Source organism: Parambassis ranga, chromosome 9 (assembly GCF_900634625.1).
Source record: "Parambassis ranga chromosome 9, fParRan2.1, whole genome shotgun sequence".
NCBI lineage: Eukaryota > Metazoa > Chordata > Actinopteri > Ambassidae > Parambassis > Parambassis ranga.
This window is the reverse complement of record NC_041030.1, coordinates 1,731,064-1,752,032: the sequence shown is the minus strand read 5'-3', so window position 1 is coordinate 1,752,032 and position 20,969 is coordinate 1,731,064. Positions and strand designations below refer to the sequence as shown.

At 40.5% G+C, this 20,969-nt stretch overlaps 3 protein-coding genes across 3 annotated transcripts; 1 reads left to right on the top strand and 2 right to left on the bottom strand.

Annotated features, from left to right (window-relative positions):
- Window positions 1-9,224: 9,224 nt before the first annotated feature.
- LOC114441472 (progonadoliberin-1-like) lies at window positions 9,225-9,947 on the bottom strand. The gene is made up of 3 exons (XM_028414423.1): window positions 9,610-9,947; window positions 9,416-9,514; window positions 9,225-9,331 (listed from the first exon to the last, which is right to left on the bottom strand). The coding sequence occupies exons 1-3, from the start codon at window positions 9,760-9,762 to the stop codon at window positions 9,284-9,286; spliced, it is 300 nt and encodes a 99-aa protein (XP_028270224.1). The 5' UTR covers window positions 9,763-9,947; the 3' UTR covers window positions 9,225-9,283.
- Window positions 9,948-10,092: 145 nt separating this feature from the next.
- kctd9a (potassium channel tetramerization domain containing 9a) lies at window positions 10,093-14,811 on the bottom strand. Its single transcript, XM_028414246.1, has 12 exons — window positions 14,651-14,811; window positions 14,225-14,346; window positions 14,107-14,150; window positions 13,931-14,027; window positions 13,795-13,853; window positions 13,590-13,718; window positions 13,441-13,508; window positions 13,273-13,368; window positions 13,040-13,189; window positions 12,550-12,655; window positions 12,343-12,476; window positions 10,093-11,590 (listed from the first exon to the last, which is right to left on the bottom strand). Exons 1-12 carry the CDS (start codon window positions 14,696-14,698, stop codon window positions 11,474-11,476), a joined length of 1,170 nt encoding a protein of 389 aa, XP_028270047.1. The 5' UTR covers window positions 14,699-14,811; the 3' UTR covers window positions 10,093-11,473.
- A 411-nt stretch (window positions 14,812-15,222) lies between these two features.
- On the top strand, window positions 15,223-17,246 carry ankrd39 (ankyrin repeat domain 39). Its single transcript, XM_028414611.1, has 4 exons — window positions 15,223-15,644; window positions 15,779-15,882; window positions 15,971-16,174; window positions 16,288-17,246. Exons 1-4 carry the CDS (start codon window positions 15,554-15,556, stop codon window positions 16,432-16,434), a joined length of 546 nt encoding a protein of 181 aa, XP_028270412.1. The 5' UTR covers window positions 15,223-15,553; the 3' UTR covers window positions 16,435-17,246.
- The last annotated feature ends 3,723 nt before the right edge of the window (window positions 17,247-20,969 follow it).

Here is a 20,969-nt window from a genome sequence, read left to right as displayed (position 1 = left end):
ATTGTATGAAACCCTTTGTCATCCTGCCCAAATAAATGTTTAAAATGGCTCTTGGATCCAGTGTTTGAATGTGCACACCAGATGGAGGTTCAAACCCAGAGACAGTCTTTTGCACTTAAAACGCTCATTAGATGCTGCTCTATCAAACTTGTATTGAATTTTCTAATTCCGAATCATTTCCGCACGCCAGGCTCTCAAAGTTGGAGTGGTTTTTGAGGTCTCCTATGCTGTTACCATGGTGACAGGCTAACACACAGAGGCATACAAAGCCTTCTTTTAGAGAAATAAATATGAACTAGAAAATGCAAGTTTGATTGCTGCAGCTGAAGCATTGCTTTGAATCCTTCACATCAGCATTCAAAGCAATGCTTCAGCTGCAGCAATCAAACTTGCATATATTTATTTCTCTAAAAGAAGTTTGGACATTAGGAGGGTTAGAGATGAGAAGAGCTCGTTACTTACTTCTGCAGTGAAGCAGGATGTCCAGGATCGTTTAGCAGTGAGAGAAAATTCTTTGTTATCCATCTCTTTCCGGAAAACGCAACTTGTTCGCAACATGGTGACTACTCAGTTGTGTCTGAAAAGACTAAAGCTTTTCAGATACTGCATCTCTATGGTGACAATCAACATTCTAACCTGTGTCATCGTCAACATCATCGTCATAGCAACATTTAAAAACAAATAAACAGGTTTGTTTTTAAATTTGACAAATTTTATATGAAACATTGTGTTTTTTTGCTCAGCAAAACTATTGTAAAAGTCAACTTCTTAAAAATGAAAGAAAACAGGATGTGGCTATATAAATATTTTTTATACACCTTATTGTCCTATTGGTGTTAAGTTGAGTTGGTGTTAAACACAGACTTCCCCAAAATCGCAGTGTATTGGAGGCTTTACTCTAAATTTTGCAGCTGTAATAGACCCGCGATAGGAGAATTTTTTTTTTCGTTTTTCCTTTGTGCCGTCTTCATTTACAAAGAGCAGGAGGCATACAAACTAATACTGACACATCTGAGCAAATCTCCCAAGTGTTCCCTTTATTATTACACCGAAAGTATTCAAATACACCTTGTGGTTGCTGAGATATACTCTATTTATTTTGGGTGTAAGAACCAAGAAAGAATTTTGTGTTTTACACAGTTTGGTTTGTGGCCTATATTTTCTGTTATTCTGCCAGTAGAGGGCACCCCTTGCTTTACCTTTAAAGCCACACCCTTTCCGGTCTACTTTGTCTTAGTTGGTAGGAAGGCACACAGTTTTTCTACCTTAGCCGTAGTCGTCGCGGCAGAAGTTTTAGTTTGAGTAACAGTTTAGTTACTTTGACCGTGCTACTTTGTTTGTTTCAGCACCTTTGGAAATAAAGCAACAAAAACTCAGTGGACACTGGATTTATTTACTGCACTACACGGCACATGTAGATCAATATTCCAACTAAGCACAGAGACTAAGACCATTCATTGGGCGTGCCATTTTCAAGCTGATGCCTTCAAAAAAAGGTTTGGGGGTAGAAAAGGTTAACTTTTGCAGGGACCATCTTTCCTTCTCTGGGACGACCTTGGTCCACATGCGCAGAAATTCACCATGCAGGGACAGGTCTTTGAGCATGGCCCGTCCATGGTGTCTGTGGAGAATTGCATTAGGTCTGAAATTATTACAACTGTGGGGAAAAAAACACAATGTAAACAAAAGTATTTAAATATGTGTAAGTTGATGACCCACCTCACAGCTGGAGCGGCATCCAATGACATTTTGGACACAGCAATCAGGAAGCGATCAGAGAAGCTTCTTCCTGCTGACAGGATGCGATCTGCTCCGATTTTCTTGGCAACTTGCTGCAGGTGTGCTGCTGTGCTGCCTCTAACGGCGTTACAGCGATGACTGCGGAGGGACAATAGCAGGACATAAGGCAGCTGACATCATATCTGAATGTTTCCTCTCCTGTACATTTACTTCAGTCCGTTGTTGAGGAGAGTGCTGACTGTCCGTCCGTGGCTGCAGTTTTCCACCATGTCATCCAAAGCTAAGTTAATCTGCTTATGGACGAAGGCGTTGGTGGTTGCTGCCAGTTTGAGCAGCAGGGCTCGTCCGGTCAGCTCTACCTCCGGATCCATAGTCTGTTGTAACTGAATGTACAGCCTTGCTATGGTGTCTATAGCGCCACAGGCCACTGTTGTGCGCTGGTTGTTCACCTGTATAGTAAGAATGAGAACCATCAGTCACAGCTGTCATATGGTGCATGCAATTCCCATCAAGGATACAAAAAACAATCCTATGACGATACCTCCTCATTGAGCAGCAGACAAACTTCATGCAGTTTGGTTTTCAGTGTCTGTGCATCATGCTGCGCCAGAGCTCGGATGGTCTTCATACCATCCATTTTCTTTTTCCTGTTTAATAGATTAATGTGACTTCAGGAACTACATAATATGCAGGTCTGCTTGAGCAGTGTCCCTGTCTTACCAGTCATCTGAGAGCAGCAGGGTGACGCAGCTGATCAGGCTCGTTTCAGGGTTGGCCAGAGGCTGGAGTTCAGCTGCACCTTTTATCATGTTTATGCTGCAGTCACTGGCTGCCTTTTTGCCTGCAAGACAGAAAAATACTTGTTGCTCTCATTCAAAGTGTTGTATGTAATGTACAAGTATACAAAACCACCAAACAACTTACGTGCTTCACTCTTTCTCTTTATTAATTTCATGAATTTTCTGGGTTGGGTGCTTGTTTCTGAAGCTGTCTTAGTAAGGGTTTGGGGTGTGTGTGATGGGCAGGAGCCAGCCTGGAGAAGAGTATCTGAAACAGCACCAACTTTATTCTTCGCGGTGTGGAGCTGCACGTCTTTGACAAGCTTTTTGTCTGTGTAATGGAAAAGACGTACAACGGTGAAGGCTGGGAAGAAACCGCAGGGGTTCATTCAACATTCATCATTATGTCTTTTATTATGTCAGAGGTACTGACCTGCTTCGGGGTGTCCAGTATACACAGGTATACGAGACACTCTTCTCCTGGGTGGTTGGGCTGCAGGAGGACGAGCTGGTGTTTCATCAGCGGGGCTTCTTATGTGAGAGATGGCCCTCAGCTCATCAGGTGTGTGTGTGTCTACAGAGGTGCTGCTGCTCACGGAACTGATGGAAACCTCTGGACTGTAGTCCCTGATTGTTTCATTCCACCTTCTTGGAGGTTTCTCTAAAAGAGGGCTTAATCTCCTTCCGTGCTGGAGGGGGGATTTCCCTCTGCTGGGAGTAGCAGGTGGTTTTGGCAAGTTCCCTTTCTGAAATGAGTGTCCCAGTCTCTCCAGCACAGCATCATTTCGGGCTTTATTTGAGGCATACATTCGATCTACTTGATCAGATATCGATGCCATTTTTGCATGCTCAGCCCGCTCTATGTCCACGATGCGGGACTCTTTGGTGGCCTGATAATGATATAGGTAATGGCCTCCAGTTTGCTGTGGGACAAGCCAATAAAACAAGTTAGGACCAACAGAAAACAATCTATAGCACTAAAATCATGTAAGACACATTTATCAGTGGTTCATTTTATTTTATTTTTTATTCAAACAGAAGAAACTATTTAAGCAAAGAAACAACAGAAATGTGTTCTGTTATTTTGTTACTCAAATGAAATAATTTATTAGATAGATTAGATCGACCAGATTTAATCTCCAAACTTATATTCTACTAGCAACAAATTCAAAATCAGCAAATTTCACATTTCTCAGATGCAACATTTCATATGCTGTTTTTGAGTTAAATAGAGTTCAAATAATCTGCATAATCTAGCGATTTAACGTATATTATTAGTTTGATTGCCATTGCTAGGCAATCACCCTCTTTCTTCTTCTTTTTTATTCTGCCATACGATTTTTGGCGCAGCATCTTCAGCATACATTGACCGATTTCAGCCATTCAATTATCAAAATGTTCATCTCACAGAGAACATTCCGGGTCAACTTTTTTAAAAAAAAGTATAGTTTTTTAAATATTAAGCAATTTCGGTGTCATGCGCCAAATGTATCTCCTCCTACAAATTTCACGCTACAGACTCCATTTTAGTTCACTTTGGCCACATTCACACTGGAGAAAGTCATTCCAGCTAGAGTAAGATTGTATCTGGATAGTCTTTAAACTGGATACATTCAGACCTATTTTCAAATCTGGCTATCACACAAGCGTGTCCGCACTTAATTCGGCTTAATCCCTCTTTTTGGGGGTCCTCCAAACCACTAGGTGGTGCCTCGTAATATACAGAGTCCATTCAGGCTGCAGTAGGACTGTGTGTGCGCATGCGTCGTGCAGTTTTTTGTCCCGTGTCTCTACCCGTGAACCGGAAGTAGCATATCACTAACCGGAAAGAGCATGTCGCTAACCGGAAGTATCACATCGCTAGCCTGATTGGCTATCTGCATGATAATATATGTTTTATAGTTTTTTCCTTTATTTAGAAAATCATCCATACATCCACACATCCATTGTATGAAACCCTTTGTCATCCTGCCCAAATAAATGTTTAAAATGGCTCTTGGATCCAGTGTTTGAATGTGCACACCAGATGGAGGTTCAAACCCAGAGACAGTCTTTTGCACTTAAAACGCTCATTAGATGCTGCTCTATCAAACTTGTATTGAATTTTCTAATTCCGAATCATTTCCGCACGCCAGGCTCTCAAAGTTGGAGTGGTTTTTGAGGTCTCCTATGCTGTTACCATGGTGACAGGCTAACACACAGAGGCATACAAAGCCTTCTTTTAGAGAAATAAATATGAACTAGAAAATGCAAGTTTGATTGCTGCAGCTGAAGCATTGCTTTGAATCCTTCACATCAGCATTCAAAGCAATGCTTCAGCTGCAGCAATCAAACTTGCATATATTTATTTCTCTAAAAGAAGTTTGGACATTAGGAGGGTTAGAGATGAGAAGAGCTCGTTACTTACTTCTGCAGTGAAGCAGGATGTCCAGGATCGTTTAGCAGTGAGAGAAAATTCTTTGTTATCCATCTCTTTCCGGAAAACGCAACTTGTTCGCAACATGGTGACTACTCAGTTGTGTCTGAAAAGACTAAAGCTTTTCAGATACTGCATCTCTATGGTGACAATCAACATTCTAACCTGTGTCATCGTCAACATCATCGTCATAGCAACATTTAAAAACAAATAAACAGGTTTGTTTTTAAATTTGACAAATTTTATATGAAACATTGTGTTTTTTTGCTCAGCAAAACTATTGTAAAAGTCAACTTCTTAAAAATGAAAGAAAACAGGATGTGGCTTTATAAATATTTTTTATACACCTTATTGTCCTATTGGTGTTAATTTGAGTTGGTGTTAAACACAGACTTCCCCAAAATCGCAGTGTATTGGAGGCTTTACTCTAAATTTTGCAGCTGTAATAGACCCGCGATAGGAGAATTTTTTTTTTTCGTTTTTCCTTTGTGCCGTCTTCATTTACAAAGAGCAGGAGGCATACAAACTAATACTGACACATCTGAGCAAATCTCCCAAGTGTTCCCTTTATTATTACACCGAAAGTATTCAAATACACCTTGTGGTTGCTGAGATATACTCTATTTATTTTGGGTGTAAGAACCAAGAAAGAATTTTGTGTTTTACACAGTTTGGTTTGTGGCCTATATTTTCTGTTATTCTGCCAGTAGAGGGCACCCCTTGCTTTACCTTTAAAGCCACACCCTTTCCGGTCTACTTTGTCTTAGTTGGTAGGAAGGCACACAGTTTTTCTACCTTAGCCGTAGTCGTCGCGGCAGAAGTTTTAGTTTGAGTAACAGTTTAGTTACTTTGACCGTGCTACTTTGTTTGTTTCAGCACCTTTGGAAATAAAGCAACAAAAACTCAGTGGACACTGGATTTATTTACTGCACTACACGGCACATGTAGATCAATATTCCAACTAAGCACAGAGACTAAGACCATTCATTGGGCGTGCCATTTTCAAGCTGATGCCTTCAAAAAAAGGTTTGGGGGTAGAAAAGGTTAACTTTTGCAGGGACCATCTTTCCTTCTCTGGGACGACCTTGGTCCACATGCGCAGAAATTCACCATGCAGGGACAGGTCTTTGAGCATGGCCCGTCCATGGTGTCTGTGGAGAATTGCATTAGGTCTGAAATTATTACAACTGTGGGGAAAAAAACACAATGTAAACAAAAGTATTTAAATATGTGTAAGTTGATGACCCACCTCACAGCTGGAGCGGCATCCAATGACATTTTGGACACAGCAATCAGGAAGCGATCAGAGAAGCTTCTTCCTGCTGACAGGATGCGATCTGCTCCGATTTTCTTGGCAACTTGCTGCAGGTGTGCTGCTGTGCTGCCTCTAACGGCGTTACAGCGATGACTGCGGAGGGACAAGAGCAGGACATAAGGCAGCTGACATCATATCTGAATGTTTCCTCTCCTGTACATTTACTTCAGTCCGTTGTTGAGGAGAGTGCTGACTGTCCGTCCGTGGCTGCAGTTTTCCACCATGTCATCCAAAGCTAAGTTAATCTGCTTATGGACGAAGGCGTTGGTGGTTGCTGCCAGTTTGAGCAGCAGGGCTCGTCCGGTCAGCTCTACCTCCGGATCCATAGTCTGTTGTAACTGAATGTACAGCCTTGCTATGGTGTCTATAGCGCCACAGGCCACTGTTGTGCGCTGGTTGTTCACCTGTATAGTAAGAATGAGAACCATCAGTCACAGCTGTCATATGGTGCATGCAATTCCCATCAAGGATACAAAAAACAATCCTATGACGATACCTCCTCATTGAGCAGCAGACAAACTTCATGCAGTTTGGTTTTCAGTGTCTGTGCATCATGCTGCGCCAGAGCTCGGATGGTCTTCATACCATCCATTTTCTTTTTCCTGTTTAATAGATTAATGTGACTTCAGGAACTACATAATATGCAGGTCTGCTTGAGCAGTGTCCCTGTCTTACCAGTCATCTGAGAGCAGCAGGGTGACGCAGCTGATCAGGCTCGTTTCAGGGTTGGCCAGAGGCTGGAGTTCAGCTGCACCTTTTATCATGTTTATGCTGCAGTCACTGGCTGCTTTGTTGCCTGCAAGACAGAAAAATACTTGTTGCTCTCATTCAAAGTGTTGTATGTAATGTACAAGTATACAAAACCACCAAACAACTTACGTGCTTCACTCTTTCTCTTTATTAATTTCATGAATTTTCTGGGTTGGGTGCTTGTTTCTGAAGCTGTCTTAGTAAGGGTTTGGGGTGTGTGTGATGGGCAGGAGCCAGCCTGGAGAAGAGTATCTGAAACAGCACCAACTTTATTCTTCGCGGTGTGGAGCTGCACGTCTTTGACAAGCTTTTTGTCTGTGTAATGGAAAAGACGTACAACGGTGAAGGCTGGGAAGAAACCGCAGGGGTTCATTCAACATTCATCATTATGTCTTTTATTATGTCAGAGGTACTGACCTGCTTCGGGGTGTCCAGTATACACAGGTATACGAGACACTCTTCTCCTGGGTGGTTGGGCTGCAGGAGGACGAGCTGGTGTTTCATCAACGGGGCTTCTTATGTGAGAGATGGCCCTCAGCTCATCAGGTGTGTGTGTGTCTACAGAGGTGCTGCTGCTCACGGAACTGATGGAAACCTCTGGACTGTAGTCCCTGATTGTTTCATTCCACCTTCTTGGAGGTTTCTCTAAAAGAGGGCTTAATCTCCTTCCGTGCTGGAGGGGGGATTTCCCTCTGCTGGGAGTAGCAGGTGGTTTTGGCAAGTTCTCTTTCTGAAATGAGTGTCCCAGTCTCTCCAGCACAGCATCATTTCGGGCTTTATTTGAGGCATACATTCGATCTACTTGATCAGATATCGATGCCATTTTTGCATGCTCAGCCCGCTCTATGTCCACGATGCGGGACTCTTTGGTGGCCTGATAATGATATAGGTAATGGCCTCCAGTTTGCTGTGGGACAAGCCAATAAAACAAGTTAGGACCAACAGAAAACAATCTATAGCACTAAAATCATGTAAGACACATTTATCAGTGGTTCATTTTATTTTATTTTTTATTCAAACAGAAGAAACTATTTAAGCAAAGAAACAACAGAAATGTGTTCTGTTATTTTGTTACTCAAATGAAATAATTTATTAGATAGATTAGATCGACCAGATTTAATCTCCAAACTTATATTCTACTAGCAACAAATTCAAAATCAGCAAATTTCACATTTCTCAGATGCAACATTTCATATGCTGTTTTTGAGTTAAATAGAGTTCAAATAATCTGCATAATCTAGCGATTTAACGTATATTATTAGTTTGATTGCCATTGCTAGGCAATCACCCTCTTTCTTCTTCTTTTTTATTCTGCCATACGATTTTTGGCGCAGCATCTTCAGCATACATTGACCGATTTCAGCCATTCAATTATCAAAATGTTCATCTCACAGAGAACATTCCGGGTCAACTTTTTTAAAAAAAAGTATAGTTTTTGAAATATTAAGGAAGAGAAAGTCCATAGAAGTGAATGAGAGTGAGCAGTGGTCTGCACCCTGCTGTGAAGCCTCTGTATGTACATGAAGACTGACTGTAGACTTTGACAATGAGACACCCACCTCCTCTAAAGCATTCTTGACTTGTCTAGATGTTCTTCCTCCTGAATCCTGTCTTGTGTCTTTTGTGGTCTTCCAGGTCGTTTGCTGAGCTTGTCAGTTCATTCCTTCCTTGTAAGAATGTTCCAGATGTTTTATTGGTGCTTTTGTCTTCATTTAGTTGTTTCAGTCTAATGACGGCCTCCTTCATTTGCATAGACAGCTCTTTAAACCTCATGATGAGATGTTCAGTGAACACTACCAAATGCAAATGTAACACTCAGAACCACCTCCAGGACTTTTATCTGCTCGATTAGTCATGGAGTAAGAAGGGGACAGGACACACCTGGACATGGAGCTAATTGACAGTCATTTGTTCCATTAAATATGAGATACCATGTTGTGTATGAAAAAGGCTGCACTTCCTGAATATGTAATGCCACACTTTTATAAAAGCACTTGAATTAAACAAAACATGATTGGCTACACTCACATATTGAGTGTTTGATTTCAATGTGGTGTACAGAAAGACAATATCATTGTTCAAATATTTATGAATCTGATTATTGTTTATAATTATTATAAATTCTTATTATTGTTATTATTATTTATGAGACCATAGAGTTTAATACTTAAATTTAATATTAAATATGCCTCTTTTCCATCTTTTTGTAGATGCTTTTTATTTAGAGTTGCACAGACTAACACAGTATTACTCGCATTGCCAATATAATACTTTATTGTGAAGTCACTTTTTGTATGTTGGTTGTCCATTTTCCCTGTCAGTCACACTGCCCTAAAAGGAAAAAGGGACAAAAATAACTCAGAACCACAAAATCAAATTATCAGGTTTTGACAGTATTGTTGAAAAACAACTTACAAGAAGACCTCTCCTTCTGAAGATTTTGGTAAAAGGTGACTCCTCTGCACAAGCCAAAACACCGCACACTGTGTCCACATGCGGAATCCCCTCAACTATCTGTGGAAGAAGAAAAAGTGAGCATGTTAAAGCAGTGAAGGAGTAGCCTATGTTTAGAAAAACAAAGTGAACAGAGCTGTGAGAGAAATACTCACATCACCCAGTGTGTCTGAAAAGCTGTCCAGTTCCCTCTTCCCTCCTGGGCTCAGTCCATACGACCAGTGCTGAGAGCAGCCCTGCGGCAACACCGCCCCCATCAGCAGCAGCCACAGCATCAAGCTTCTTCCATCCATCTTGGGATAAAACATTTAAATGATCTATTTTCAATTGACTCGAACCTGGGATAGTTGTAGAGTCAGTCCTAGATGAGTGAGTCAGTGCTTCGGGCAGGACTTCTTCTGTCTGCTGTCCTTTGTGGTTGGATGGGTTTATATAAGCCGATGCTGCTTCCTGTCCTCTAAGACCTCACTACAGGGGGTCACAAAGTGGGATTAAGCAACACTTAGCGACACAGAGAGGTTTAAAAGATGACACATGATTTTTGCTGTTTCACACAAGTAACACTTCACACTGTGTTCCGCCCAACTCTGAATCAACACGATTAAAAAATAGACGCCAAAGACTTTTCTCTTCTTCGTCATAGCTGTTTATTTATAACAGTCATATATGGAAACATGTTTCCACTGTCGAGTGCAATAATCATAGACAGGGATAATAACTACACCTGTCTCAAACACAAACCAACCTCTGCTCCGTATTGCATTCAGAGAGATTAAAATAAATAACCATAGCTCTTCCATTGATTTTCACACTCAAGGTGAAATACACAATATGATTGCCTTCATTATTCAATCAGACAGGCTGTGTACCTGCTGTTTAACTGAGTGGATAGTATTGCATCAGAGCAGCTTTGAGCTACAGCCAGGCGTAGCTTTCACACATGCAAACAGAAACTGTAGTGACAACCTTTACAAAAACACCTTCCTTCTCCAAGCATGACTTTTTTTGGGTACGTTTTGGAAGCACTGGATTCGATGTACGCAAGATTACAAGCACCAAACTTTTTTTTTGGTGACCGGGTATACCGTGTTACAACATATACTTGTGCAAATAAGTTCAAAGCATGATTAAGTGATGTACATAGATAGATATATATGGAGCACGTTTCCAGGCAAACCCACTTTAACAACATGAACATGTAAAAAAAATGGCTTTCTGTTAAAGCGCACCCAACGATTCTCTTCTCACATTGGGAAGAATAAAGAATGACACATAAACATTACAATAAGCCATGCCACATTGAAATGCATGCAATAGTGGATCAGTCATACACTAGACTAATAAAAAAGAGGTAGATTCACAGAGCGCAAAACAAAGGAAAGCTTTTTTTTTCTTGTAGAAAGGAGAAAACTCACAGCTCTAAATTATGTATTGCATACTCAAGCTGTGTTTAAAACTAGCCTCCAGCATAGTTTTGTGGTGCACTTAGAGCCTTTCAGGCTATACTATTGTATGGCTTTGGCTTGCATTGCTTCCTTTATAATATGTTAAAATCCAGCAAAATCAAGTTACATAGTTTGAGAGATTAAATAACCACACAGTTATTGGTAAATAACGCCTTCTTGGTCTGCTACAGCAGCATCCAGTAAAGCTCACTGCTCTGAACTTCACTGCTCCCACATAGTCTGATTACAACTCCTATTAGCAGTTCAAGTAATACGAAGTACATATAAATTACACAAAACATGAAATGAGTATATTCCCTGGATTAAATCCAGACACACTAATGACGTTGTTTTGGTGATATATGCAGCGGAACATTTAAAAACATTCTACCATACATACACAGACGACCCTGGATAAATTCTAGTGCAAGATATTTAAAGCTAACATAATGTTGGTGGAATGCCAGGGGTGTGCATACAAATACCTGTGCTGCGACAGGTAAAAATGGGTTGAAATAGGAGGAATATACCGAAGGGAAATAACGGAGCGGACTTGCAGGTGAGTGAAGGGGAGTTATCTGACACTCTGTGACATGTGCAGGGGGGTCAGCATCTCTTCAAAAATGGCTCCTTTCACATTGGACCCCCTCAGGTTGGCTTCTTGTAGATCACAGCCAGACAAGTCACAGTTCTAAAAAAGGGTTAAATGATTTAGGTGAAAAAACTTAAATGAAACCAGAGAACGCTTGTGATTAATTACTATCATTATAACCTGTCATTATCTGTTAACCAATTAATCCATTAAATCTAAATATGGTGACCAGAATCCACTGTAATTGCCCATGTATAAATTATTAAAGATATTTTTGCACATGGAGTCCAGACGAAGCATCCTTCATCTGTGTCTGTAACATTTATGTTTCTTTAATCGATATCACTTCTCTCTCTAATTGGATACGTATGGTAAATAGCCATGAAACAGTAGGAAGAGAAATCTCCAGATAAGTACCCACTGTAATCACTTTACATTACGTACATGGACGCTGTACTAAGGAGGGTAAAGTCAGTTTAAAGTTGGATTGTTTCTGACATTTGTGGTCTCACGTTAGGAAAAAATATCTTAATAAATAATATGAATACATAAAATATAAATGTTATCTCATCTCATCTCACTTGATGACTTGAGATGGTAAACTGCATGTTTTTTATGGTAAGATTGGTCAGGTTTATTATAAAACTCCAGGGATCCTGCTGCTTAGCTATCAGTGAAAAGCCCCTTTTAGTAAAAGATCTGACATTAGGCAGAGCATGTGGTGTACTTAAAATGCTCGTATTTGCATGTTTTCATCCCCTCAGCCATAAAAAGCTGTCCTATACAAACCCGCCCTCTGACTCAACTTTACTTGCCTTTAAAGCTAACCCCTTCTGATAACGCTAACTTACCTCCAGATCCGTCCCTGCTAAAGTGGCTCCCCGCAGGTTGCAGTTCTTCAGCTTTGCATTTTTGAGAGTGGCCACACGCAGATTGATGCCAGTCATCTGGCTTCCTTCCATGTCCACTCCTTTCAGGTTAGCACCTGATTACCAAAAAACCCATTTAGTCTCAATCAGACTACTAATATGGGACATTTTAATGATTTAAATGATTACCTTCCAGGTTGGCCTTCAGTCCAGATGGATCTTCAAAATTGCATCCTTTAAGAGAAGCCCCTTCAGCATTGGTACAGAGCATCTTCACTCCTTGTAAGTTAGCACCCTTCAAACGACAACAAAAAAATGTTTTTAATGTTCTTGTTTTCGCACTGAGCTACGCCCTGCAAAGAATTATGTAAAGTCTACAGACGGTGGAAAAAATAGTTGCTTGTTTTTTTAATGAGGTGAATGAGATAGTAGGTGTGCACCATTGGCAAACATATTTAAAAAAACAGTGGGGCTGACTTCATACAAGTGAGGGGGCAGAAAACCAATAAAGACACACACAACAAGACAGAAGAAGGAAATGTTTGCTTCCCCACAGTGAGGTTATTGTAAGGGCCTCCTCCTGCCATGTGTCTGCTACATAAAAATTTACACATAAAAAATACATAGTACATAAAAAATTTAGAGCCAACAAGAAAAGACTTTACACTTTCACACTTACATCCAGGTTGGCTCCTGAAAGATCAGCCCGCTCCAGGTTGGAACAGCACAGATTGGCATGTGTCAGATTGCAGCGGCTGAGATTAGCCATCTTGAAATTAATGTAGCGCAGATCAAGTCGGGACAGATCAGCACCACTGAAATTAAGTCCCTAAAGACAGTAAAAGCAATAGTGTTAAAGATATTATGTGGTGAGCTGTGATGGTTGAGATAGACATTTTCATTTAGCTATACCTGACAGCGGAGCTCTGACTTGGTGGGCGTTGCCAAAAGAAAGCGTACAAACTCTTTTCGGGAAATAGGAGAGTGGTCCTCAGGTGGCTGCGAGTTCTGTTTTAAAAGTCAAAATGCACTTAATGCATTATTAACTGAAAACTATTTATCTTCCACATTTTGCTCTACCTTGAGTGCTGATTCCAGTTGTTCAGCCAGCTGCTCAATTCCAAAGAATCGAGCTTCCTCCAAGACACCTGGAAGACATTTAAGAACATGATGCCAATCAATTTGAATTCATTGATGTTCCTACTAGACTTTATTTGTCAAAAACGTACCACGTATATTTATGCCTTCATTGATAATGAGCTGACCATGTCTCAGGTAGTTGAGAATGGGCTCAAAGTATTCAGGGCTTCGGTCAATTAAGTAAGCTCCGTTCTCATCCTGCTTGTTCCCCCACACATCTGGAACACAGAAAGTGACAAACTCATTTAAAATGAAAATAAAAATGCGACCTACTTAATTGGCTAAATGTAATACCTTTCTCTCGAAACATGTGAGCTAGCATACTCTCTGGCTCCTTGCTGACCAGGGTACTCCTGAGAACAGATACATTCAATAAATAGTGAAATCATGTGTTTATTACTAGTGTGAACAGCATTTAGACCACATGTACCTGGTGGTGGTGAAGAGGCGGCCCCCAATATTAAGAGTTAACCAGTCAGTGTGTGCCGCCTGTGGATCAGATGTAACCTTGGCTTCATGTTGAGGGTCTGTCATGACAAAAAGAGGAATAAAAAGGAGTCACTGAAACCATGTACACACTTTCACCACAGAATAAGAAACTCTCACCGATAAATGGATCTCCCTCTGACACATACAGCACGTCATCATCTCTATAAGAAACACAGATGCACAAATCAAACACAGGTACAGTGATATAGCCTTTGTTGTGATCAGCTAAGCTTACCTTATAAGGGCAATGTCATCTATGAGGCCACCCTTCCCATTGTACAGACAGGAGGCTTTGATTCCTAACTTATTGCTGGCTACAGATAATAAGTCAGACAAGGTGCCGTATACTGCTACAACCTATGGTCGAAAAGACAAACATGAATATGCTGTTGGGAATTAAATCCAACACAAAATGGGTCAGACTGAGATTAATGAGTCGCAGCTATAATACAAATGCGACTGAACTAACAGCTCATCTTAAGGGGAAAACTGCCCAAAAAGCTAGCGTAACCGTGACTTCAAACTATAAACTATAAACTATACGAACTGCTTTCACTGCAAGGTTAGCGTCAGTTATCATTAAACACATTATGTTCAGTGGAAAAAGCCAGTCATTCTGCGGCCCGAGCACCCACACTGAAACACCTCAGCTATTACCCACCTTGCCATTTTTAGAAGTCCCGTTAACAAACAACGTAACTCTTCTCATTCTTTTCGCGCTTTGGTTGTAAGTACTTTACACTAATTTCAACAGTAACACAGCTTTTGCCAGCTAACTACTGGCTTGCCGAAAACAAATGAGGCTGGCTAGCAGCATCAGACAACAACACGAGACAAAAGATGCCTTTAGAGCCATCAGGGAAAAATTATGAAATTATAGATTTTCTTTTTAAGTGCGGCTAAATTTCCAGTATTTAATCTATTGCGAACAGATATAAGAAACAATGTATTTTTATTTCATGTGTTTTTATAAATATAGATGGATTACATATACATTCAGTAGATAGCTTTGTGAGTCATGTTCTCAATCAATAGCACAATATCTGTGTAGCTTCTGATAATATATTAATAAAATGATGTGATCACTGCAATAACGCACTTTTACAAAAACAATGTGCTCATAACACGAAGTTGGTGCCCAAAAAACAACTGTATCCGAGTGCCCCTGAAGGTCGCACTGATTCTGAAGCTCTACTATTGGTTGAACGAATCACACGTAAACACGTTGTGTGCGTCAAGCGGTCTGTGCTTGGTACCAGCGTTTAGCTGTTCTCAAGTTTTATGTTTTAAGTAACAAATTTAGCGGTATTTCGCTTAGTTTTTGTTTGTACCCATGTTATAATATGACACATATTTACGTCATTGTGTCATTGGGTTTAATAGCTTCTTAGACTGGTGTGTGTGTGTGTGTTTGGAAGCTAGTCCTGTTGGTGGTAGCAATGCACCACAAGTTGTCAACTGCTCGATAGAAGAAGAAACACGGAACTGTCAAACATTGTGTTTCTAATGTGTTACTGACGCTCAGCTTCACGTTTATTTTGTCCTGTTTGTGACGATTAACACGATGTCTGACAGACCTCAGTGTTCGTGCTGTTCTCACCCAGTCTCTTCTTCCACTGTTTACCAGACGCTGAATGAAATGGAATTTGAACGAGGTTTGCATTCAGGTGTTTGGCATGTGATGTCTGAGTTGCTACTATTTTCTTTAATTAAAAGGCACTCCTCATTAAATGGGTGGGGTAACAGTGATTTAAACCTCTCAGTGTTGTTGTGTGTGATGGTTCTCCAGGTATCTGGTCTGCTGCAATGGATGGAGACTTGGAAAGAGTGAAGTCCTTAATCCAGAAAGGTACAGACTCTAACCTCAGAGACTCAGCTGGATACACCGCTCTGGTAGGTTTGTTGTTAATACAATGGGCTGCAAGCAACTACAGTGTGGACTGTGCTTTATTTAATTTCAATGTCGATGTTTTTTGTTTAGCACTATGCAAGTCGCAACGGTCATCTTGCTGTATGCAAGTTTCTTCTTGAGAACGGTGCCTGTGCATCTCCGCAGACACCAGGCGGTGCCACACCACTGCATCGATCAGTGTACTGTGGTCATCTGGATGTGGTTAGGCTTCTGCTGCACCACAGAGCCGATCCAATGCTCTGTGACGATGATGGAGCATCACCTTTACATAAGGTACAGAATTCTCAGCAGTAACATAATTAAACTATCCCACAGAGGCCCAAACCGTCTAATATACATTTATTTACAGTTGTCTATATTTGTCACTCCATTAAATGCTTGTGCAGGCTGCAGAACGGGGTCATGAAGAAGTGTGTCGGCTGCTTCTTAAGCACTGTCCAGCTCTCTGCAACCAGGTGAACAAAAGGCTGCAGCTACCCTACCAGCTGGCACAGCAGGCAGACCTGCAGGAGCTCCTGAAACCACCTCGGTGATGATAGATGCACAGTATCTGGGGCATGCTGTGTTGCTGAGGTCACACAAATGATGCAAGCTGAAATATACCAGGTGAGGTTTGCGCAAGTCAGGTACAACACTCATCTGGAGCTGGACTCACTAAACGTGCCTCATATTTTCAAAATAAAACAACAAATATAACATAATAAACACAACAGTGCATTAAGAAAACATCCTGTTTTAGTTTTTTGGCAACTTCTTAAAGCATTGAAGGTGTGTTTTTGCACCTGGCTTTAAATTCAGTACAAGAGCAGAGTGGCATACAATAGCTGGATGTGCAAGGACAACTTGTATGAGTGCTGTATTCCAAGCCATTAGAATTTTAAATTGTCATTAAAACTCATATCAATACAACAATTTGACAGACACAATAAAGACTATACACAAATTTCTTAATTTTAGCTCTCATAGGTTAAAGATTGTCTTAAGATAATACTTTGCTGTTTCTCAGTTGTGTGCTGCATCAATGCAGTTTTATTGGCTCTTTAATCTCTTTGAGTTTTAAAGTGTGATATTTGTGCTAATGTCCTTATTATTAAAACTGGAGGGTTACACTGTGTCTTACACTTTTTCCATATAATTTGAAGTGTTCCATTGTTAGTCTTTAACAGTAGGGGGAGCTATTGTCTAAGTAGAAGCATGCCCTTTTTTCTTGGACAGCAGCTAAATTAGATGGCAGCTACACACAGTGACCTCATTCGCTCCTCCCTGCACACTGTTGGAAAAAGTTTATAATCTAACAGAGAGAAAAGCATCCATGTATCTGTTACAGCTGACAGTGAGGCATAATGCTGGGATACCTGTGGCCAGCCAAGTATGTTTACTTCATGTGTGGTAATAAAACGGTGAAACACTGCAACAGATTGCATTATGGTGGTCATTTATGACATCCTTTAGGATAGCTGCGACACAACTCATCTGCTTCTGTACTAGTTTAATGCACGAAGGTGTAACACATTTGTGGCACATTTACACTTTTCTATATTGAGAGCAGATGTTGATGGTTGAGTGTCCTTTTTGTCTCATGTGCTTCCCTATTCAAAGCGTGTTGAATGTGTAACACATGCATATACAGCAGGCAAATGCGTTTTTCCACCCGCATATGTGCACAGCATTAACTGCACTTTTGCAGTCAACACAAAACACAAACAAATGACAGAAACCTTTGCTGCAGTCTGAGGAACTTTCATTGGGTCCGCTGGTGGGTGGTGTTTCCAAACTACCTTCAAACCACATCCATGCTGTGACTGGAGGGGTGCCAGGCCACATCTGGAGCTCATTGCAGCTGACGCCATTCAGCACAAGGAGATGGGGTGTTGAGGGTTAGATGGGGTGGGATGGGGGGGTATTTTAGCTCAGACAACAAAGCCCAGAAAGCTGTTTACATTAAGTGACAAGTTCCTCCAAGAGTTGCAAATCTAGGATCACCCATTTTTACTGTCCCATGTTAATGAGAGTGGGGTTTTTTTGTTGTCTATTGAACAAAATCCAAAAGTCCATCATGCTGTTTGAATTGTCTGTGATTTTGACTGTCAGACCCGCCCACAGCACCCTCTGATTGTTTCGGTGCCAGATTATATGTAACGTAATCAAAGTTGATGCCTTAGAGTTGCAGGCAGTGAGTGAGGTAATGAAAACCCTCTGTGTCACTGGGCAAAACTGGAGGAACGTTCTTTTTTTCTTCTTTTTTTGATAATTTTTCATGAGCGGGTTTGAATTTGAGGCCTGTTTGCCCTTTAATGTGGAAACAATCAGACAGGCCTGTGCTAGCAGCTTTGTTAGAAGACCTTTTTTTTAAAAGAGTCTTTGAAGCAATGTGCGACTTAAATCACACTGTTAAACAAAGACTTACATGTAACTGAAAGGATGTGATATGATTTTGTTATATCTGTCTTTTTGAAGCTTATTTGTAATGTGAGGACTTGGGAAGGACTCCACAAGATGAGGAATTTGGACTACAGCTCTGTTTAGCAAGATTTATTTGGAAAGCAATGAAACTTCCTGGCCCAGGAACCCACTTCCACCATAATGAGCCCGAGTTAAACCAGGACTGGATGTTATTTTCTCAGAAATAGAAGGTGGTCTGTGTGCCATGCTTGTGTGGAAGTTGGTGCCTGAGACTTTAAACAGCACAAGCTTGAGAGTGAATAATGAGATGTCTGTGTATATTTCTACATTTTGAAAATTAAGCAGTAGAATTTGCTGCTGCTTGATACAATTGTTTTGTTGGCATGATAAAATGGTCACATGGTCTTATCTCTCCTGTGTCCACCTGCACAAAAACAATGCCATCCTCTGGCCTCACAGCTGCCCTGGCAGAGCTGGACCTATCCTAGATATCCTGAAGTAATCAGGTAAATGGCTGGGCAGATGGGCACACATTAAGAAGTACCAGAGTCTGGCAAGGAGGACCGCTCCATGTCATCTATTCTGCATCAAGAGTAGGTAGGAGTGTGTGAGTGTGTGTGTAGGGTGAAGGGGGGGCGTGTGTAATCAAATATATGGGAGCTGCTTCTCAGAGATGCTGCATAATCCAATTTAGGCCCACTCCCACTTCAAAGAAGCATGTTGTCCGCTGGTGATGTGATGTTTCAGATCTAACACTCCCACTTTCCAGGTCAATGGGTGATGAGATCCATGAGTCCAGAGGCCACAGCCAAGCTCTTCATTGCAATCAGCACTGAGATGTCAGGGTTATCAGGTGATCCAGCCAAACACTAATTGAACCATGTGATACTGTACACGTCTGTTATCTACCAGGCACTTTGTCCAACCACATTAGACATCATCCACTCATTTTGATATAAGACTAATGCAACTCATAGTCTGGACAGTGTCAAAATGTCCCTTAAAGAAAACATAATCATGGAGAAGTTGATGATTTGTGTATTATTGTGGATATGTTAGATTGAAAGGCTTATTTTCCCAATTTGTTTTTTCTCTCCAGTCTCTGGAATGGATGGTGAAGTTTCTCTTTATTGATTATGGAGATTTAATCTTCTCAAAAGCATGGCAAGGGAAACAACTCATATGCTGTTCCATACGAGTCAAAGGACAATTAATAAAGCTTTTGGAATAATATATCTCTGTTCCTTCATAGCAAATTGTTTTTAGAAATTGTATTCTAAATGTGCAGAGGACGTCTGCACATCTGCTGCTTTTACCACTTTTTTAGTTTTTGAGTTTTACCAGACTGTTCCAGTTCTTGGTTTGCTAGCAGCCCAGTGGAAGTTGCATTTTAATGTCTTTGTTTTCCTCTCTGTTATGATGACGGCAAAAGAATACATCATGGTTTTACAGACCTTTGTTATTAGTTACTACAATGTATTTATCAGGCACATATTACCAGCAACGTGAGCAACACATGGCCAGTCACTCATTTGGCATGAAGTGCTCTCTCTGTTAGCATTTAGCAGAGAGTGTACTGACTGTCATTGCTTCAGCACATCACAGCATATTTTATGTAGTCTTTAGTGTGTGTTAGTCTGCTATATCTTTAACCTAACTATTACTTTATACTATTACTTTTCATTGTCAATATAAATACACACACACACACACACATACATACATATGTATGTGTGTGTATATACAGCGCCTCAAGCCTTCCTGTGCCCTTAGTTAGTTAGTAGGTTAGTGATAATTAGTGATAATTACCTTTATGAACCCAGTTTGAGGTCTTATTAAAAACATTTTGATGAGCTTCAATGATGTCAAAGAACTAAAAAAAATACACTTTACAATGCAAATGTAATACCTATACATTTTTTCACTGACATAAAACAAAAAGAACACGGGAGACATAAACACTCCTCCTCATCCTATGTTTTTGTCTATATTCCAGAAGTCACTAATTTTGGTCAAAGAGCAATTTTCTTAAAGTGCAACTGTAAGATGTGGGTTACACAGTGTAATCAAAAACCATGTAAGTAAATGGATCATGTTTTTCCTCCCCAGGGCTAAAACTAAAAAGGGCCAGGTTGGCTGAAAGATGTAATGTAATTACTTACATTACATTTTAAGTCAATACAGCTTATCATAATAAAGTGTGTGACATAAGAGCTCTGTCTAAATCAGTGATGTGATTATTTTTGAAACAATGTAGCCTACTATATTTATCTAAAGGGTGGAAACAGGTTTCCTAAATCACTTTTCAGTGTTTTTAACACAGAGAATATATTTAAGTGCTTTGAGAAAATTCTGATTGTAAAATGTTCCATTATTCTATTCTGCAGGTAAAGTAAAATAAGAGGCTTTATGAGGCTGATTACACACAAAATCATCTGCATATATAAATCTGATTAGATCATATAGATTCATAGTTGCTTCCAGGGGAGCATGGTGAGAGCAAACCAGGAGATCAGACTGCATTCAGTGGTGATACTCAGGCCCAACTGAAGCAGTGGAGTTCGCACCTCATTCGTTAAGAACTCCAGCATACTGTTCACAATGGTGCTGACAATGCTCCTATTCAGTGTGAATGACTGGGGAACGCAACACCGAGCTGCACGTG

Excerpts from the sequence above, each read along its gene's own strand:
- LOC114441472 (XM_028414423.1), bottom strand. The coding sequence starts at position 9,762 with ATGTTTTATCCCAAGATGGATGGAAGAAGCTTGATGCTGTGGCTGCTG. Across the intron at positions 9,515-9,609 it reads TTTCAGACACACTGGGTGAT|ATAGTTGAGGGGATTCCGCA; the intron begins GTGAGTATTTCT and ends CTTCTTCCACAG. Across the intron at positions 9,332-9,415 it reads TCAGAAGGAGAGGTCTTCTT|GGCAGTGTGACTGACAGGGA; the intron begins GTAAGTTGTTTT and ends TTTTCCTTTTAG.
- kctd9a (XM_028414246.1), bottom strand. The coding sequence starts at position 14,698 with ATGAGAAGAGTTACGTTGTTTGTTAACGGGACTTCTAAAAATGGCAAG. Across the intron at positions 14,151-14,224 it reads GATGACATTGCCCTTATAAG|AGATGATGACGTGCTGTATG; the intron begins GTAAGCTTAGCT and ends TGTTTCTTATAG. Across the intron at positions 13,509-13,589 it reads TGAAGGCATAAATATACGTG|GTGTCTTGGAGGAAGCTCGA; the intron begins GTACGTTTTTGA and ends AATGTCTTCCAG.
- ankrd39 (XM_028414611.1), top strand. The coding sequence starts at position 15,554 with ATGTCTGACAGACCTCAGTGTTCGTGCTGTTCTCACCCAGTCTCTTCT. Across the intron at positions 15,645-15,778 it reads TGAAATGGAATTTGAACGAG|GTATCTGGTCTGCTGCAATG; the intron begins GTTTGCATTCAG and ends ATGGTTCTCCAG. Across the intron at positions 16,175-16,287 it reads GAGCATCACCTTTACATAAG|GCTGCAGAACGGGGTCATGA; the intron begins GTACAGAATTCT and ends ATGCTTGTGCAG.